This window comes from Dreissena polymorpha, chromosome 7, assembly GCF_020536995.1.
Source record: "Dreissena polymorpha isolate Duluth1 chromosome 7, UMN_Dpol_1.0, whole genome shotgun sequence".
Classification (NCBI taxonomy): Eukaryota; Metazoa; Mollusca; class Bivalvia; order Myida; family Dreissenidae; genus Dreissena; species Dreissena polymorpha.
The window spans coordinates 79,381,921-79,400,485 of record NC_068361.1 but is presented as its reverse complement, the minus strand read 5'-3'; the positions used below and the strand labels follow the sequence as shown (position 1 = coordinate 79,400,485).

The window sequence follows — 18,565 nt, the reverse complement described above, 5'->3', positions numbered from 1 at the left end:
CATCTTAGCAAAAATCCAATTTAGGCGGAAAGTATCGTCCCTGATTAGCCGGAGCGGACTGCACAGGCTAATATGGGACGACACTTTACGCACATGCATTATGCCCAGTTTTCTCGGATCGCGACTCATTTACTTATTTGATGTTACGCCACGACATTTAGAATCGCTAGCGGGAGATTGGGCTCTCATTTAAGCATTTGTAAATACACATGTTTTAATACTCATTGTGCAAGTGTCATCGATTACTTGATAGTAAGTAAACTTAATTTTTATACCGTATACAACGTTATTGTAAAAGATTTTAACAAGTTCAGTGATCACGCCTATCTGTGTTTAAATGTAATATACAACATACGAGTTACAATAGAATAAATATGCGAGTATGTTTAATGGAGAGATAATGAAAAACACCAGGGACCGCTGGTAAAGACTGTGTATGTAAAAACCGGTTTACTAGTTTACGATGTCATTTTAAACCGAGTAACCAAAGCCAACCGTATTGTTATTATCACAACAGCCTAACACAAACTATTTAAGCGTTATCATTCAAAGTGACAATATTGGTTTAAAACCAATGATCCAAAGACTACATATGAAAACAGTAAAAAAAGACAGTCTTTGTAGATTAAATAACGATCGATATACCAATTTATTATATCCATACGTCGTTGTAACTTATCAGTTGGAAAACCAAATACGTGTGTGTTTTGTATAATTGTTGGATCGTCAGGCAAATAATTGAGACATTTTTAATCGTTGGAGAAAAATTTACTTCATTTTCGAAGTATGTACTTTATATAGGAGAAGGCGATACGGATGTTCGATCTATGGCTGATTGTTTTTAATTTTGAAGAGCACTTATTATATCTTGCTGTTTACCAAAAGTATATAACAAGAGTTTTATCAATCTTTTTTCACACGATACAAGACTCTAGACATCGGGTGTGGGAATAATCAGTTATTTTGTGGCTAAAAATATTGATCACATACAATTCAACTATCAATTAGCTATTAAACTCGTAGAGAAATTAATGAAATGCGTTCTGCAATTGCATTCGTAAATAAAACAATGGATCTTGCAATACAAACTATTGAATTATCTCTAGCCTTACATCAGTAAACTTCAGCGTGGATTAACTGACTTTGGTATTAAGCTGGTTTTCTACTGAAAAAAACCCCAACATGTTAACAATTTTGTACTGTGCTTTGCTGTTGTCGGCATGTATATCCTGTCTCTCGGCGAACATTGACGGTAAGATCTTTATTATAACGATTTTTTATGTTTATTGACTTTGATTCTTCGATTGTAATCGTTACAATAAGGATTCTAATATCATATTCATGCCACATATAACAACAAGTGGAGGCAACCCTGACTTTCTTTCTACGTATATGATTTTTGAATGGATGTGTGAATTTTAATTCATCTTTATTTCCCTTTCTTATTTGATATATGTTTTACTTTTGACCCATATTACTATACATTACAGTGCGTCAGTGTCCCTCTAGATGCCAGCGAGCAGAGGGGATATGTATTGCAATTGAACCTTCCAAAGGTTACACTTTTACAGAAGCTCAAAGCGCATGCGCTAGCAAGGGAAATGAGGCACATCTTTTGAAAATAGGAAACGAGAGTGTATTCAACTATTTGAAAAATAATGTAGTAAATAACGGTACGATTATGCACTAGTTCACATGATATATTGAAGAACTTAAATGATGTAATACAGCTTTGAAACCCAGTTGGCTTTTCTATATGCGATTAGCTATTAGTAAATAAAGAACAAATGATTGGTTCAGTTATGTTTAGCTCAGTTACGAGAAAATGGAGAAATAATGACACAATGAACATAGACGAGATTTACATATTGTAAGATTCTATAAGTACATTAAAAATGAACTTTATTGTATTTTAAGGTAATGATGTATGGCTTGGGGCGGTACTGAAAAATGGCGGGTTTGAATGGCTCGACTCTACGAAGTGCTGTAGCCCATACTGGCTGCCGGGCGAACCAAATAATAATGGAGGCGCACCGAACTGTGTTAACATATATAGGCCTGGCAACATTGCATGCCTAAATGACGATCACTGTACTGAGAGAAAAGGGTTCGTGTGTGAAATAAAAGGTATGTCAAACAATTTACTTGTCAATTTTCGCACTCTCAAATTGGCCTAGTACTTTTTGGTGCGAACCTCGAAGCCACACGATAATGTTTAAGGCCACATAATTATGTTTTTAATTCAACGACCAAAAAACTTCGGGTGGGACGATCGGCTTCAGTTTGTTTTTTCGTAAACTGTTTCCATAAACAATATTGTCCAGTTGAGTAAAATTAAGCCATGACAAGCTGCGCCACTCGTGAAAATACTATTTTCTATGATCATTATTGAATTAAAATCGATATTCCACCGAATATAATAATTTTTCTTTTTATTTTTTGCTCTTTTTTCACCGTTTATTAACAGTGTAAAAGATGTTAATTGTAGAATTTCGCTTGAATAATGAAGTCATTTCGTTAAAAAAATGACCTCATTTCACGGCAAAACAGTGAAAATTAACGAAATTTCACTATTATTTTTTACCGTTTGAGACAGTGAATTATCAGTTTTAATTCTCTATAACCACCAGAAAGCATAAAATACATTAAGTAAATTGAAAGTACTTTAAGTAAGCCACTATGATCAAATGCATCCATAAGCGTCTTATCGAAATAGTTTATATTTTTAATTTGATCATATTAAGCGAAAAGGATTAAAAATCACATTCAACTTTAATGTTGATACGCTATTTTCTTAAAGTTACATAATGCCCACTGAGAAGGCTTTAAAAGGACAAAGAAAAATCACTTAGTTTGCCTCTTTTCCTTACTTAATATATTTATCTTTTGCAAAAAAATGTGTTTCTGCATGCGGCGCAGTTTTACAATTGACAATATCTTGACAGATGATAAACTATTCCGCATTTAAGCAATCAGTTATCTCTTGGTAATGTTCGAGTGGTACTGCTGATTATTCTGCTTAATATGTTTCAATATCTCTTAAATCACAGTTCAATGTCGACAATGGATATGCGTGTTTAAATCCGTACTGATATAGATAACAATTCTTATCCCACTAAGCCACCTGAGTGGTCGGTTTAAAAAGTGTATTACGAGTAGCGGCGCCGCGAGGGCAAATATTTGTTAACCATAACCACAAGAGGATTTTAAAATACTATCTTGCACAACAAATTGTCTTTTAATGTCATGCCTTTCTTTGAATTTATATTTACCTCATAACCAACATGTCTGTAACAGTAGTAAGAAAACAGTGCATTACTTTTTCATTATTGTTGTTTGTTCATTAAACTATTTATTACTGTTTATATTTATTTCCTATTGTTGAGAAGTACAAATGCTGCATGAACGTTGTTGTTTCTACATATTAACCTAAAATTCCCCCAACACTTTGCACCAAGCCAGAGTGAAATGATAAAAAAACATCATTTAAGTCGAGCTAGAATGACATGATCAGCTTATTATTCACTTGCGTTCTCCAATCATTCACCGTCTAGGATAAAACAAATCCTTATCACACACTGATAACATTCAGTCACCTAGCTTGTCATTGGATTTGTTTGATATTTTACACGTACTGAGGAATGTCACCTTAAACAATCAGATGCAAAGAATAGGGCTGTCCATTTTCGTTTTTCTAAAATCTTCTAATATCATACTTTATTAAGTCTGAATGATACACATCGTCTCATGTAAATATGTTTTTATTTAAAAAGTAAGGCGTATCTTTTGGTCAGGGTTGTTTTGTATATTGCTGATAGTGATTGTAATAATTGTTGGGCACATCGATTGATCCAAACCGGAAATTTGAATTACTTTTGCAGTTACTTTTGCTCTCATATCATATAAAAGTTAACAGAGGTCCCTGAATAATTTACAGTAATAAATAAAAATATATTAAATTAAGGCGAGTATCTTTAACTTATACCCGAGAGTTTTCTCTTCGTATCATTTGAACATTCTGTGTTGGAATAATATAACTTCGGAAACATGATGTCAGGAGAGAAATTCATGTTACCATCCAATAGTCTTTGATTTAAGGCAAAATACTAATTGGGTATGAACAAGAGCAATATGTGCGACATATATCTATATTGAGTATACATTCAATGAAATACCTAATGGCAATATTTCACCACTCCCACTTCAAAAGATTCTTTAAACAACTCACTTTTCGTAAAAAAAAACTTTGACATTCAGTGTACCAAAAAAAAGAGAAAGATCAACGTAGTTGTTTGACCGTCTGAGAAAAAGATTTGTCAGCTTCATCAAAAACGACATTGTAAATTAATAACATTTTTATGCTTTGTATTAACTGACGGTCTATTTAGGTGATAATTCCGTATATCATTCGAACATTTATAAACAGGTTTATTGTATTCTTTTCCGTTATCGCTGTTTTATTTAAGGCCTTGCGGTTGTTGATTTATACGGACCAATTGTGTTTCTAGACCACTTAAATTAGTTCTACGGCTGTGACGAAGTATATATATTTGAAACATATTCGATATAAAGATAACATATGTTCAAAAATGTATACGTTATTTTTTAAGGGCCATACATTTAAAATGTTACATCAATTCTCTCGTGTTTTTTTTCAATTTTATGATCGAACACAGTTAAAGTTGCATTCGTGGTTTACATGGCAATTCCAGGATTAGCTAGAAAAATACAACTGTTTCAGCCAATATTGCCAACATGTACCAAACAGTATTTTGCTCATTCATAAACTGTTCTTTAAGTAACAATAAAAATAAATGGACCTAATGAACCTTCACAAATAACAGGCCCGTTTCGTTACTTAAAATAAAAAAGGCCAGATAAATGACGAGGAGATTACAAATTAATTTGCATCTCCATTTTAATGTTACCTCGAAGAGAAAAAGTAAAGAAATCAATAAATGACATCACTAAACAAGATGTGTCAATGATGATGTTATATTTTTTTTTAGACATTTCGTGATATTATAATTATAGTGAAAAGGTACAATTTGTTAGTGTAGTATTAAAAAAGAAGGTAGGGCATGTTCATGTTTATTAATACAAAGAAATCGAACGGTGAACAATACACGAGAGAAACGAAACAATAACAGGAATATATAATTTAGTTCATGTAAATTATGAGCAACATATCGAAATATAATTTGCATAAAAATAGTTCCTACTTATATTGGTACGCCGGTAATAAGAATTGCGTCCATAAGATCATGGATCTGCGCTTTTTCTAATACAATTCTCATGTAATGTAAAACCGTGTTGCAATTAACACAGGTATTAAATGACAAACAACACGAATAACTTGATATTCATTAATTGATATTTATTGATATTTTCAGAATGCAAAGTTATTTCGAATTGTGAAACACCACATTGTACATGGTATGGTGACACTAAGTGCTCGAAATGCTATGATGACAACATATTTTTCAAGAAAACAACAAATGACACTCTATGTGAACGTATGTATCTATTACGAGTATTTATCTTTTTGGATATTCAAGCATAACTTACTTTTACCAGAAACACTGTTTCACCAGTTGCATACAATATTTATATAATTGTTCGCCTATGCATTAATATAAATATCGCGCTCAAAATCAAACACACAACTCAAGAACAAACAAACGCATTTTAACGTGTTTGCATATTTTCTCGATTACTATTATTTGACGCATGTGGATTAATGATAAAAAAACTGGCTTCATTTATAACTGTTTATATATTGGTTAACGGCATCTAGCTGTGTCATCAAGGAATAATTGCAGTTAGTTCATACGAATGTCTTTTTTAATACTAACTCAGTTCCTCGCCTTATATACCGTGCCAATCAGGCCGTATATGTGCTATTTTAAACATGTTATAATATGTCGTTTATGCTGTTGATTATTATTATGCATTAGCGTCATGTATAAATAGTGTTTACAATTTAGCACCTGTGTTGCAGGGCTTTGTGATCATGTCAGTCATTTGTGTTGGCCTGGAACATGCGGATCTGAATTGAAAAAGAACTGTGTATGTGCACCACAGTTTGACCTTAACACGAATGTTACATCAACTCTTTGTCAATGTGAGTAATTAAATTGTTATTTAAAATAAAATAATTTTTGATATGTTTAGGCTACGGAACAAGTGATTGTATTATATTGTATAGCCATGTATTGAAATATTATCATACTTATATTTTTGTTTTCTTCTGGCGTTACAGACATTTGTATAAAAAACAAGCTGAAACGCGCATAACATATACAAATATTTCAACACTAATATTTATATGGTTCAATTAAACAGTGTCGTTTACACATGTGAATCCGCATTGTTTGCTCATAAGTTACGTGTAAGATTTGTGATCTTTAGTATTGTTCAACAAATTGAATTTGTCTGGAGATTAGAAAAGGCCGAATCGAATTTGATAAAATCTATTTCAGTAATAATATTCTATTCTTGAGTAAAGTTTTAAGGTGTCTTTGTTTTGCTCGATACAGTGAACGAGAACCAAACTGCAACCATCGAAACATGCGCTACCACAGTTTACAGTGAGAGAGGCGATGCATTTCAATCGAGAGGCAACCCATCTTCTACGGAGTGCAAATTTAGAGGAAACTTCTTTGGAAACATTCAACCACAACGTATTGTGTATACATTTGTAGCATCGTTCAAAGTCAATTTAACCGCGTTTGGCACAATTCCTTCTTACATACAGGCGACTCGCTTTGGAATCACTGATGCGACTCTTACCATCATAAAAAAGGACCTGCGCGGTAAATTAATCAAATGTTAAAATTAATATGACACATATATAATTGATTAATTGTTATCTGGTGTTCCATAGAGTTTTATTCATATAACTTAATATGTATCTACATGTTGTTTTTTAAGTAGCAGGTCACAATTGTAACAAACGTTTTGTGCAGAAAAAAAAACGTTTGCTTGAATTGTGCTTGTTGGAAATATAAACAGCTAAAAACATATTGTTAATTTTTGGATCTAGGTTCGGAAACAACACTTCTTGCCGAACACATTTTAATTGACAACAACCAGAGTCAAAATGCAAAGGAATTATTCACAAAGAACGATACCATCTCCATCCCAAACACCACGTTGGTGGACGGACATATGTATGTATATAGATTTAATATGAAACTTTTTTGTTTCATGTGACACGGCGTTAACTCTTGTCTTACTCGTTATTAAGATCATGTAACGTCTCTTTCCTCCATTATCAAACTCAAAGTACATATGACCCAATTAATTTTATTTATAGAAAATCGTTTATACGGAAGAGTTTATTTTTGCTACAAATAGGTTGTGCGTCGTTTACGAAGCAAACAGTGGTGGATACCTCAAGAGCAAAAATGTGTTCACTTCTCAGCATGTTATTAGCGCAGCAAAACCTTACATGAAAAGAACTTCTTTAAAACGCATTTGTTACAAATACGATGCCGGCAAATCTAAACATTGTGCAGAGTTCATGAATTGTAGTATGGAACCATTGCAGCTAGCAGAGAGAATTACAAAGAATCCACTTATAAAAGTATCATTTAATTGCTGGACAGATCCTTTCCCAAGTGGAGGAAATCAAACCCATGCCTCTGGAATAGAATCCTTTGAAGTATATGTTCATGAGGTCGTTCCACCGAACGGCACACTTAGTTCAATTGTTTTTAGTAAGAAAGTTAACCATGCCGAATCGTCTATAAGTCTTAACCTTAAATCAGATATACCAAAATTGTACAGCATAACATTGGAAACAAAAGACTTTGCAAATAATGTCCAACGTGCCAGAAGATTTGTGTTGTATGACAATTACTCGTCCTTAAACACATCCTACGAGAATTTGTTCCGAATTACCAGCGCTTCGAGTGCTGAACCTTATGCGTGGCAAAATCATCACAGCGATGTGTGTTTGGACTGGAAAGGTTACTTTTACAATACATTTTTTCGGGACAACGAACTTCTAAACCCAATACAACCAGATCATTCCATTAAAGTTGACAGTATTTATGAAAAAAACGAAGGCGTTTTGCCTGTTGATGGTACGCTTAATATCGCAGGAATTTTGGGATTTGTGTTTCATTGGACTCGGCACAGAGAGTTTCATGAAAAAACCACTGGTTCAGATATTGTTACACATTTTGAAAACCAACAGTTTTGTAAAGCATTGGACATGGAAGATGGCGATACATTTCACATACAGATTGAGGCTTTGGACATAGCTAATAACAAGCTAGGTAGTAACAGGACATTATTTATTGACAGGACCGCTCCTCAAATTGTAAATATCAATCTCCTAAAAAACGGAGTAACGAAACTTTTTGTCCACGATTCAACGGATCTTGCAGGGATGATTTTGTATGTTAAAACCTATGATTCACACAGTGGAATCAGAAATGTGAAATGGTCATTTGGCAAAAGCGACACAGGAGAAGAGTTAGGAAACGGCACGCTAGGTGCCAAATATGTAAATGAGGTAACGGCTTAATTTATTTTACTTTTTTGAATGTCTCATCTGTTATATTGAAACATGGAAACCACGTAAACTATGTTTGATATACTATTATGTCAAATTGCCCAACCTCCTTCAAATTTGTATTTTACAGAGTTATTCCTGCACATCAGGGGTTGATGCATGTTATTGTCCGATGATTGGTAAATGTGAACATTTCATCTACACAGTTGACTTGAATAAACTGCACACTTTTGGAACCCACATGGGTAATCACAATCGTAACTACTATTTCACGTTGACGGCAACTAACAACGCCGGGCTTTTAAACACGGAGAGCATTGACATACTAGTTGATGATTCACCGCCAGAACCAGGGGTTGTATTTGAAGGTAAAATCTAACAACTGGAGTGCCATGCTGATGTTGGTATTTTATTTTTCATAATTAATTCAACTCTATTAATTGTTGCTTGATACGTTACAGGACCAGTGGATGGCAATGATATTGACTACACCAGTGAAAATAGTTTCATCGTGCATTGGTTTGGCTTTATTGACCACGAAAGTGACATAAAGATGTATCGTATTGCAATTTCAAATTCATGCCTTACAGCAGATGATCTAGAAAGTCCACATCTAGATATCATTTTACAGTACAAAGAAATTCTTTCAACGGAACAGTCAGTAGTTATGAATAACAATCATACAGGAAAAGTTTTTACTACTATCGTAGCCTACAATAATGCAATGGAACCATCAAAAGCGGTTTGCTCTGACGGCATAACCAGAGATAGGACACCACCTCAAATAAAAAATATCCGCGTGAAAAATTCAAAATGGCGTGAGACGTTGTTTTGTAATGGGACGAAATTATTTTTTCTCACATCAAACATGGAAAAAGTTCAATTGTTAGTTAATGATTCTGATTTTCACCGATCTTGTTCCCGAACAAATCAATCGCCAGCATATTCCAGCGCCATCAAACAAATGATTGGGTCACTTCCTTCCAAGATTATGAAAAATGATGGTGCTATGTCTGAATTTATTTTGGAACACATTCCACTGTACAACCCGGAAGAATTTGCATTTATGCCTAATGACCAAATCCATATTGACTGGGAAATGGAGGATGACAAATCACAAATAAATGACTTTTATGTTGGAATAGCCCGCTATGAAAATCTTTTACCATCCGTTCCGACGTTTATAGATTATCAACCAACTCACAGAAATACTTATTTTTCATTTCACCACGCAGGAGTTGGGTCTATGAACCATTTTATTTACTGCTGAAATGTGTGAACAAAGCGAATTTACAAAGTACTACTACAATCGGACCATTTATAATTGACAACACACCGCCTGAGTACAACACAATTCCATCCGTCGAAATTGACGATAAGTTCATAAATATTTCTTGGTCAAACGATACATTTTATGACAATGAACAAAGATCACCAATACAGACAATCTTTTTCCAGTTTGGTAAGTAATGTCCAGCATATAAGTACACAAATATTAAATATAATGAACACGATGATTCAAACTACATTATTTATAACTTGATATATACATATTAACATTGACCTGAATTCTAAAATGGGAGTCATACGAATCATTTCCTGATTTTGAAATGCATAATTATAATTGTCAAAGTCATGACGACGTCACGGTGACTCCGCTGTTGGAATGGACGTTAGATCAATCAAAGAAATGCGTCCATGGGGACTTTTGTTTCTCAATTCCACTGAGCAAATTGCAACACGCAGAGACCGAGCAAGGTCTATTCTTTTATGCGAATGTTTGCCTATACAACATTGTCGGGCATTCTAGAGAATTACAATCCTCGTTGTTTCAGCTGCCATCAAATTATCCACCTGGAAAAGGTCACGTTGTTGACATTGATCCGGACTTCATCGATATATTTAATAAGGATGACGTTGCCATTCATTTTACTCCACATAAACTGTATGCACATTGGCATGGCTTTCATCATCACGAAAACATATCGTACACAATTGGCATCGGGTCTAATAAAAGCAGTGCCGATATTGTTGGTTTTATTGCGTCTACAAATACATCTTTTGCATGTATTTACTCGAAGAAAATTTTACCAGACACTTTGTATTATTTTCATGTCAAAGCATCTTGTAGTGGAGGAACAATCAGCTCAATCTCTAATGGCGTAGTATTGATTGACTATTCGTTACAAATATATGACATTCAACATGGACTGAGTAATTCGCCATGCCATGCATTAAATTACGTTACAACATATATTAACGGCCAAAGTCAAATCTGTCTGGTGTCTTCAGTCTTTATTGGGCGTACCTATATTGTTCACTTACAAAACACGGATATAACGTCAATGGCATTTCAAATTCCGGGGAAACTACTTATGATTGATAGAACAAACAACGAGACACGCGCGACATTTATAACTTATGTGGAAAACCCATGTTTGACAATAGTGTATTCTCCAACACCAGTGTCTGTTTTGGCTTTCGAAACCGAATTCAAATGACAGTTATATAAATGGACATGATCGTGTTAGTCTCAGATATGCATTTCCGGATATAATGACACATATTGAAGGATATGTTCAATATTCTATCATTAAGCGAACCTGTTATGGAATTAGTAACACTAGCTGCATAGAAAGAACACGCCCGTTTCAGACATTGACTGACAACACTGTCAATGAACTACAGAAAAATTATCAGTATCGATCAGCAATCCGGATTTGCAACCAACACCGATGTTCAAGTACTAAAGAGTCTCGATCGGTTGATGTTGACTTCGACATTCCTTTTGGAGAAATATATTTAGCGCAAATAGAGGAATACATAGATGTCAAAGGTTATAAACTTACTACAGAATGGAAACAGTTCAATGCAACAAGTGGAATCGCTCTTTACAAATGGTTCGTTAGCGATGACATGGAATGCATGAAACACATCACCAACTTGAGCACTGTTTCTTTGGATAAACACAATTTAGAAATCATAAATGTAAGTATTGAAAAAAATGTTATCAAACGTCAAAAGAAAATAGATTAACTTTAACATTTTTGGCCGCGATCAATCAAATATGTATACATGTGTTTATATTTTGCAGATTATCGAAACAGTAGAATTACCAGTAAATAAATTTCGATCATTGTTTTACTGCGTGAGAGCATATTCCAACGTTGGTCCAATGTATACTGCATCAAAATCGGTTGAACTGACCACTGAACCAATCAAAGATAGCGTGTATGATTTCGATGTAATGAGGAATTCATGGATACAAATTGAAAAGGTATTTCTATTTATATAGGTGTGTCGATATGTAAATTATGCATACACACATATTTGTTTATCAATTGGACATATTCCTTTAGCGACATTCATTATCAACTACATGTTTTGCTACATTAAACTGGTTACAACTGCTTCAGTTGCTTGCAAGCTACAATCTCGGAAGTCAGTTGGCCTTCCTTCATGATGAGGAAGTAACATTTGGACAATCAAACTCAACAATGGTCGGAGCCATCTGTTACGGCAATGCAAGACCAATTAACTGGGAAAGTCGTTATAGACCGAGATGAAAGACCTATTGTGTATGTTACCTCCGATTTGTTTACTGCGAATGTTCATGGATTTGAAGATATTCACAGCGGCATCAAGAACTTTGAAATCAGCATCGGTTCCAAATCTGACATTGAAGATATTGCACGAAAAATCGTATTTCGAAACGAAATTGTCAATATTGACGGAACTGGTCTGTTAATTGATGGTCATGTATACTTTCTTTTTGCTAAAGTAAGTATTTTTGTCCGATATAATAATCAAATGTATTACAATTTATTTTATAAATGCGGATAAATGTAATATCTACTTTAGGCGGCATGATGTTTTAAATTAGAATTCAAACGTTTACTTTAAATTCTGCATCAATTTGAACATTTAACGGTGCAAACGTTTTGTTGCCTTATAAACACTAATGACTGCGCTTTGAGCAAAATGTTGTAGTAAGGATCAATTTATTCGTTTAAGGCTGTCAATAGAGCCGGATTACAATCTGTAGCAGCAGTTGCGAATTTTGTCGTGGATCGAACTCCACCCGAAGGCGGATACGTGTTTGATGGCTACTGGAATCAGTCAGTAAGTTCGCTACATATATTATCAGCCAAATTATATGTAGTTGTATTTAGTATGGAAAACAAATGCCGTGTATTCACTCTGTATCAAACAAAGATCAATATACATTGACGTTTAAGTAATGTTATATTGGCATCCGACGCGATATTTATCTCGACCTTTGAACACAATATCAGCATTTAACAACGTTTACTGCGTGTTTTAATAGAAACGTCAAATAATTATTTTGTCAACGCCATTTTTCCGGACGAACTTTTTACCTTAATCAATTTTCATATGTCATTATTTTTGGGGCGTTAAAAGTTACCTTACATTTACAACAAAAGTTGCGGATTATGTATTTCTCAGATTGACCTCGACTTCCAAATAAATATTCACCGGATCGTTTGTCATTGGACGGGATTTATTGACAGTGAATCGGGAATAAGTCATTTCATGGTTGGTCTAGGGTCAAATCCTGGAGAAGACGATATCGAACCGATGTTACCTGTTGGTCTGCAAAACGGTATGTTGATTAAGCCGATCGAAATCGAAAGTGTATATAAGATCAAAACCAGTGAGTAGAGTCCAATATTTTACAATCCCTGTTTAAAGTAGAAAATAATGTATGTATTGTTATTTCTCATAATACATTCTTATTAAACAGACTACACTTGGAATTTGTCCTTTAGCGCTGGTAAAATATATTTCTGTTGTGTATCGGTTTGTAATAAGGCTGGACTCTGCATATCAAAATCGTCCGATGGAATACTGCTTGATAATTCGCCACCTATTGCTGGCGTTGTTAGAGTCGGCTCGTTTGAAAATCACTTGCACTTTCAATCGCAAAGGTATGCTATATACGATTTTGTTTATTCATCCCAGTTAGTTGCGCATGACTATTTCGACAAAACTCACCATCTGAATTGTACAACATTATTAGAATAATGTTTTCAAATGTAACTTATCTAGACCGCAGTGTTTTAAAAAATGTATGGTAATAATGTTCATCAATTTTCGTTCACAGCACAAATGCCATATTTTGGGCAGGATTTGAAGATCCACAATCAGGTATTCATCACTTTGAAGTTTGTCTTTGTGCCGTTATTGAATTATGTGACCTTGACCCGTATTTCAATACTCTGCTTCATTCAAACATTATCAAAACGGGGATAGACTTACCGATCAATCGCAGATTGTACGCATCCGTGATTGCGTTCAATAAGGTCGGTGTGAACGCCACCAGATCGTCTGAGTATTTCATTATTGATACAATCAAGCCTATTGTTAGAAATGCGCCGTATTTTCTGCACGGCAATACGATAAAACTTCAAAATACTTCTGCAGTCAGTTTTGAAAGATCAAAACTTTACGTTGTTTGGAAATTTGAAGACAGAGAAAACATATTCTGACGTTGAAAACTCATAACGAGGGGCATACACCGTTAGAAAACATAAAACTAGGTCAATATGATTCATTTGCGATTACATTTAACAAGAACAATTGGCTACATAATGGTGACCGATGCTGGGTTGTGGTAAAATGTTGTAATGCCGTAGGGCTATGTACATCTGCGAACTCCTCTGACATGTTGATAGATTCTACCCCTCCACATATTGGTGGCTTTCTGCCTTCGATGAGTTGGAACAACATTGGAACATTTGGTCATGCTTTATCTAATATTTCGTTATCATGGTATGGCTTTGTAGATCAAGAATCTGGTATTGGCAAACTGATCCTGACAATATGGGCTCAGAACTTTGCAGGTCTGAATAGTTCTGCAGCTAAAGTTACTGCAATCGCCACATCAGAAACTCCGACAAAAAACATTTCTGACCAGATGGGTGTCTTGAGCATTGAGAAACATTCCTGCGATATCCATTATTGCGACTCAACCTGTACGTGTGGACTGTTTAATAAACCATGCACAGATGCAGTGAATTACAAATGTGTGTCTAACAATTCTATTGACACAAATACCCATGTTTCATTCATCAGTGAAAATGACATAATTGATTCTTCAGCCTGCTTAGCTTGTCAATGGAACTTTACAGACATTAACCCGAAGCCGTTCATAAAGCGATTTGAGTGGTCTGTTGGGGAAACAGATTCTGAAATCGGATATGGCATATTTGATTTGAAGCTAGAAAAGCCATGGTTAGATGTCGGATTAAATACAAGAGATGTGTATTGCCTTCCGACTGGAAAAAGTCTTGTTCACGGCGAACATTATACAGCTTATGTAAAGGCATGGTTTGAGAGTGACACATACCAGATTTATTCGTCTACCCCTATTATTGTTGACCAAACAGAACCTTCAGTGAAGAAACTTCACTTCGTGAAGGATTCGACATCTGACTGTGCCAAAGACCTGGACTACATCGATTGGACAAATACAATAGCCGCCTGTTGGGACGATGTTTTCCAAGAACCACAAGGGCATATTATAGGATATTATGTATCTCTTGGTACCGTTATGAATGGTAATGCAAATTTCTGTTTGAAATGACCTCCTGTGTTTTTTTATATATGCTTGTGTGCCTATGGTCATTTATATGAAATAACTTGTTTTCCTAGAATAATTTATGTGTACTTTGATTATTTATCATGTGTTATATTTTAACGTGTTTCAAATCTGTTTATTCACTGGTAATGACGTTTTTAACAACACATACGTTGGACTGTACCAAAACTTCACTTTTTCGGATTTGGAACTGCATTCAGGAACGCGTTATTATATCACAGTGACTGCAATACATAATATCCATCGCAGCAAAACAGCTCATTCTGACGGCTTCGTTGTCGACACTGATAACCCTGTAGAGGGGACTGTGTTCAACACAAAACATCACGGTGACGAACATTTCCAATCAAATAGTGAAACATTCGGTTTATTCTGGCATGGATTCATCGACCACTCTTCTGGATTAAAGGCATACCATGTAGCTGTAATCGACGTCGACACGATTCAAACACATATCAATTTCATAAACGTTGCGTTGAAAACAACGCACACGTTTCAGAATGCATCTCTTTCTCATGGACATAAGTACATTGGGCTTGTAAAGGCTGAGGACGCGGCTGGTCACTTAAGCAAGATCGTACAAAGTACTCCGAAGCATATAGATTTTTCCCCGCCAATCGGGTATACATGCGCAAGATACCGTCCGCTTCATACCAAGCAATTAACTGAGTCTCAATATACAACGACGGAATTAAGTTCAACGTTTTTGAAGCACGTTCCCTACGCAATAAGAGGACTCGTATCCAATGAAAATACGGAGGTAGCTGTCCGGATCGGAAGACTTAATAGTCAATTGGTTCGTGTTAGGAATCATAATGGAACGTATGCATTCAAATATGCATTTACATTACCGATGGAAATAAGAGAAAATATTTATCTTGAATTTGATATCAAACACATCGAAACGAATATTTCTGTTGGTGTATATGAATGTATGGATATGGCAGAGGCAACACACGGAGTAGTTACTGTTTCTCAAGTGAAAAAATCGATGTTTATTGTTTCCGTAAACGTCTTTGATCCAGATAGTGGAATAAAAAAGGTAAACTAATACAAATTTTAATGTGTCCGCTCTACGTTTGATTTTATGAACTTTAAAAATCTAAATTCTCTTATAATATATACATATTTTCATCATTAAATAAAATATTGCTATTGTTTTAAATTGTGTGTCATCATTACCGTCATCTTTTATGATACGTTAATGTATTGGTTTCTATATTGATATGATTTTCATTGCAGATAACACTCGGGGCTGGAACTTCACCAGGATCGTTACAATTACGTTCACTTAATGTTGCTCATTGCATTAATGACGAAATAATGGATCTCCAAGTCGAACATGGCACACCCGTACACGTGACGGCTATTGTAGAAAATTATGCTGGTCGTAGGTCCGTATTTCATTCGACTGCCGTTGTAACGGATATCACTCCTCCTGAAATATCTGACGTGATTTTTAACATAGAAACTCATATAAATATAAGCGGGAAAGCATCGACAATAACGAGCACTATAACCGGACAATGGAACGTCATCGACAATAAAACTGACATCAAAAAGTGTTCGGTTGGAAAAGGTATGAAAACAGCAAAATAATTTTAAATGCACCTACAATAAATGACAAACGAATGTAAAACGAACTACTAAATTTCTTATGATAATGGGGTTTAATCAAACTGTAGAGTTTTGTTTATATAAAAGAAAGACTATCCTTACTGAATATCTCAATGGTATGTTATTAATAAAGTTGTTTAACTATAAATATACTTTTCAGGAAGAAGTTCAGACGGGTCCCCTAACATTATGCCCTATACCTATGCAAATGATACAATGGTCACTTTTCATTTAAACTCGATTGCCCACGGTGAAGTTTTATATTGTGCTGTGAAATGTGTTAACAACGTTGAACTAACAACACTCGCAGCGTCAGGCGCTCTAATTGTTGCCTACAAGAAGCCAATTATTGATTTGGCACAGGTACAGTTTATTGCTGAAGCAATAGCAGCTGCGCCTATTTCAGACCTTCCAAACAAGTTTCATACCATCTACTTCAGTAACAGAAGTTCTTAAAATGAGAAGATTTTTGTTCAGAACAATTTGACAGCTTTGAAAGTGGAGTGGACTGGAATTGTAGATGCTGCAGGGCTTAACAACTACGAATACCGCGTTATAACCTCAGAGGGTGTTACTGTTAATTGGACTAATTGTGGCAATTACACGTTCGTCGATATCACTGGTTTGAACTTAAAACCGAAAGCGATTTACGCAGTTCAAATCAGGGCTACCAATTTGGCCCACGCAACAAGCGACAACATTCAAACATTTACATTCCCAAAAGGGTCAGCACCACAGCTAACCGGTAATAATTTTTTGTAATAATTCATTGCCAATATGATTAATTTTTATGTAGGTTTATGTGCGGCCCTGAAATCATCTTACTATGTCTGTATACTTATAAACAATAAAGTGAAGAAATTATATAGCAGAAATGTGTTGAAATGTGAATATATATATATATATATATATATATATATATATATATATATATATATATATATATATATTCATGTTTATATCTATGCAATAATTGTTTTGTTTATTTAAGGCAAGGAAGCTCGTATTACCCTTAGTGATAACAACATCACATTAGATTGGAGCGATGTATTTGAAGAACACTTTCTAATATCGCCTATGAATGCATATGACGTAGTTGTGGGTACACGTGCGGGTAACAACGACGTCATCGACTTGTCTAAAAGGAAAGAAACCACCATCCAGTTTCTTAAACCCAAATCCTCTCTTGCTAACTTGATCCCAACTGAAATATTTGTTTCAGTCATCTGTTGGGAATCTAATGGTCAGTTTGGAACATATCAAACTCGCTTCCAATTGGATAGAAACTAAAGTATGTGATTATAAAGATCCACAATATTTTACACAGACTTTTTTGTCGTTCATGTGTACATGTATTAATATGCATAAAAAAGGATTTTTTTAAAATAATTTTGATAATGGGATGGGCTTTTGATTGTTTGTTTTACACGAGTTTGTACATGACTTTTAAATGATTAACGTTCGATCTAGTGTGTTTATTTGTCTGTATGTGATTCAACATAACGTATTGCAAAAATAATTTGTATTTTAATATCTTTTGTGTTATAAAACAATGTATGTTTAGCTTTAGAAAGAAAGCTTTTTTTAAAGCATAGAAGTTGAATTATTGTTACTAAAGAGTATGTCCATGTATATAGAATCATAGTTTAATACACTCGGTAATTAAAGAAAGCCTCACTTAACCGAAAGCATGTACACTAGTTTACTATAATAATCTTGAGCGATTTTTAGTAGCTCTAAATACAAGTTGTTTCGGTACCGAGGGAGTAACACTTGTGATTATATTAACTCATGCTTTGTTG

General features: G+C 34.7%; 3 protein-coding genes across 3 annotated transcripts; all 3 read left to right on the top strand.

The window, feature by feature from the left end:
- The first annotated feature begins 686 nt into the window (after nucleotides 1–686).
- Nucleotides 687–9,804, top strand: LOC127838127 (uncharacterized). The gene is made up of 10 exons (XM_052365700.1): nucleotides 687–1,252; nucleotides 1,491–1,673; nucleotides 1,918–2,127; nucleotides 5,394–5,516; nucleotides 6,002–6,124; nucleotides 6,540–6,815; nucleotides 7,046–7,172; nucleotides 7,360–8,524; nucleotides 8,655–8,892; nucleotides 8,986–9,804. The coding sequence occupies exons 1-10, from the start codon at nucleotides 1,183–1,185 to the stop codon at nucleotides 9,792–9,794; spliced, it is 3,324 nt and encodes a 1,107-aa protein (XP_052221660.1). The 5' UTR covers nucleotides 687–1,182; the 3' UTR covers nucleotides 9,795–9,804.
- Nucleotides 9,805–9,838: 34 nt separating this feature from the next.
- On the top strand, nucleotides 9,839–15,182 carry LOC127838129 (uncharacterized). The gene is made up of 9 exons (XM_052365702.1): nucleotides 9,839–9,986; nucleotides 10,360–11,512; nucleotides 11,619–11,801; nucleotides 11,941–12,304; nucleotides 12,539–12,646; nucleotides 12,992–13,148; nucleotides 13,290–13,473; nucleotides 13,650–13,693; nucleotides 14,332–15,182. Exons 4-9 carry the CDS (start codon nucleotides 12,047–12,049, stop codon nucleotides 15,129–15,131), a joined length of 1,551 nt encoding a protein of 516 aa, XP_052221662.1. The 5' UTR covers nucleotides 9,839–9,986; nucleotides 10,360–11,512; nucleotides 11,619–11,801; nucleotides 11,941–12,046; the 3' UTR covers nucleotides 15,132–15,182.
- Nucleotides 15,183–15,192: 10 nt separating this feature from the next.
- LOC127838128 (uncharacterized) lies at nucleotides 15,193–18,360 on the top strand. Its single transcript, XM_052365701.1, has 4 exons — nucleotides 15,193–16,188; nucleotides 16,389–16,725; nucleotides 16,924–17,508; nucleotides 17,755–18,360. Exons 1-3 carry the CDS (start codon nucleotides 15,208–15,210, stop codon nucleotides 17,217–17,219), a joined length of 1,614 nt encoding a protein of 537 aa, XP_052221661.1. The 5' UTR covers nucleotides 15,193–15,207; the 3' UTR covers nucleotides 17,220–17,508; nucleotides 17,755–18,360.
- The last annotated feature ends 205 nt before the right edge of the window (nucleotides 18,361–18,565 follow it).

What these genes read in the sequence shown, in the direction of transcription:
- LOC127838128 (XM_052365701.1), top strand. Translation starts at nt 15,208, where the DNA reads ATGTGTACTTTGATTATTTATCATGTGTTATATTTTAACGTGTTTCAA. An exon ending in CAGATAGTGGAATAAAAAAG is followed by an intron (nt 16,189 to 16,388) that starts GTAAACTAATAC and finishes TTTTCATTGCAG; the next exon opens with ATAACACTCGGGGCTGGAAC. An exon ending in AAAGTGTTCGGTTGGAAAAG is followed by an intron (nt 16,726 to 16,923) that starts GTATGAAAACAG and finishes TATACTTTTCAG; the next exon opens with GAAGAAGTTCAGACGGGTCC.
- LOC127838129 (XM_052365702.1), top strand. Translation starts at nt 12,047, where the DNA reads ATGCAAGACCAATTAACTGGGAAAGTCGTTATAGACCGAGATGAAAGA. An exon ending in TATACTTTCTTTTTGCTAAA is followed by an intron (nt 12,305 to 12,538) that starts GTAAGTATTTTT and finishes TATTCGTTTAAG; the next exon opens with GCTGTCAATAGAGCCGGATT. An exon ending in ATTTGAAGATCCACAATCAG is followed by an intron (nt 13,694 to 14,331) that starts GTATTCATCACT and finishes ATGGCTTTGTAG; the next exon opens with ATCAAGAATCTGGTATTGGC.
- LOC127838127 (XM_052365700.1), top strand. Translation starts at nt 1,183, where the DNA reads ATGTTAACAATTTTGTACTGTGCTTTGCTGTTGTCGGCATGTATATCC. An exon ending in TCTCTCGGCGAACATTGACG is followed by an intron (nt 1,253 to 1,490) that starts GTAAGATCTTTA and finishes TATACATTACAG; the next exon opens with TGCGTCAGTGTCCCTCTAGA. An exon ending in ACGTTGGTGGACGGACATAT is followed by an intron (nt 7,173 to 7,359) that starts GTATGTATATAG and finishes TGCTACAAATAG; the next exon opens with GTTGTGCGTCGTTTACGAAG.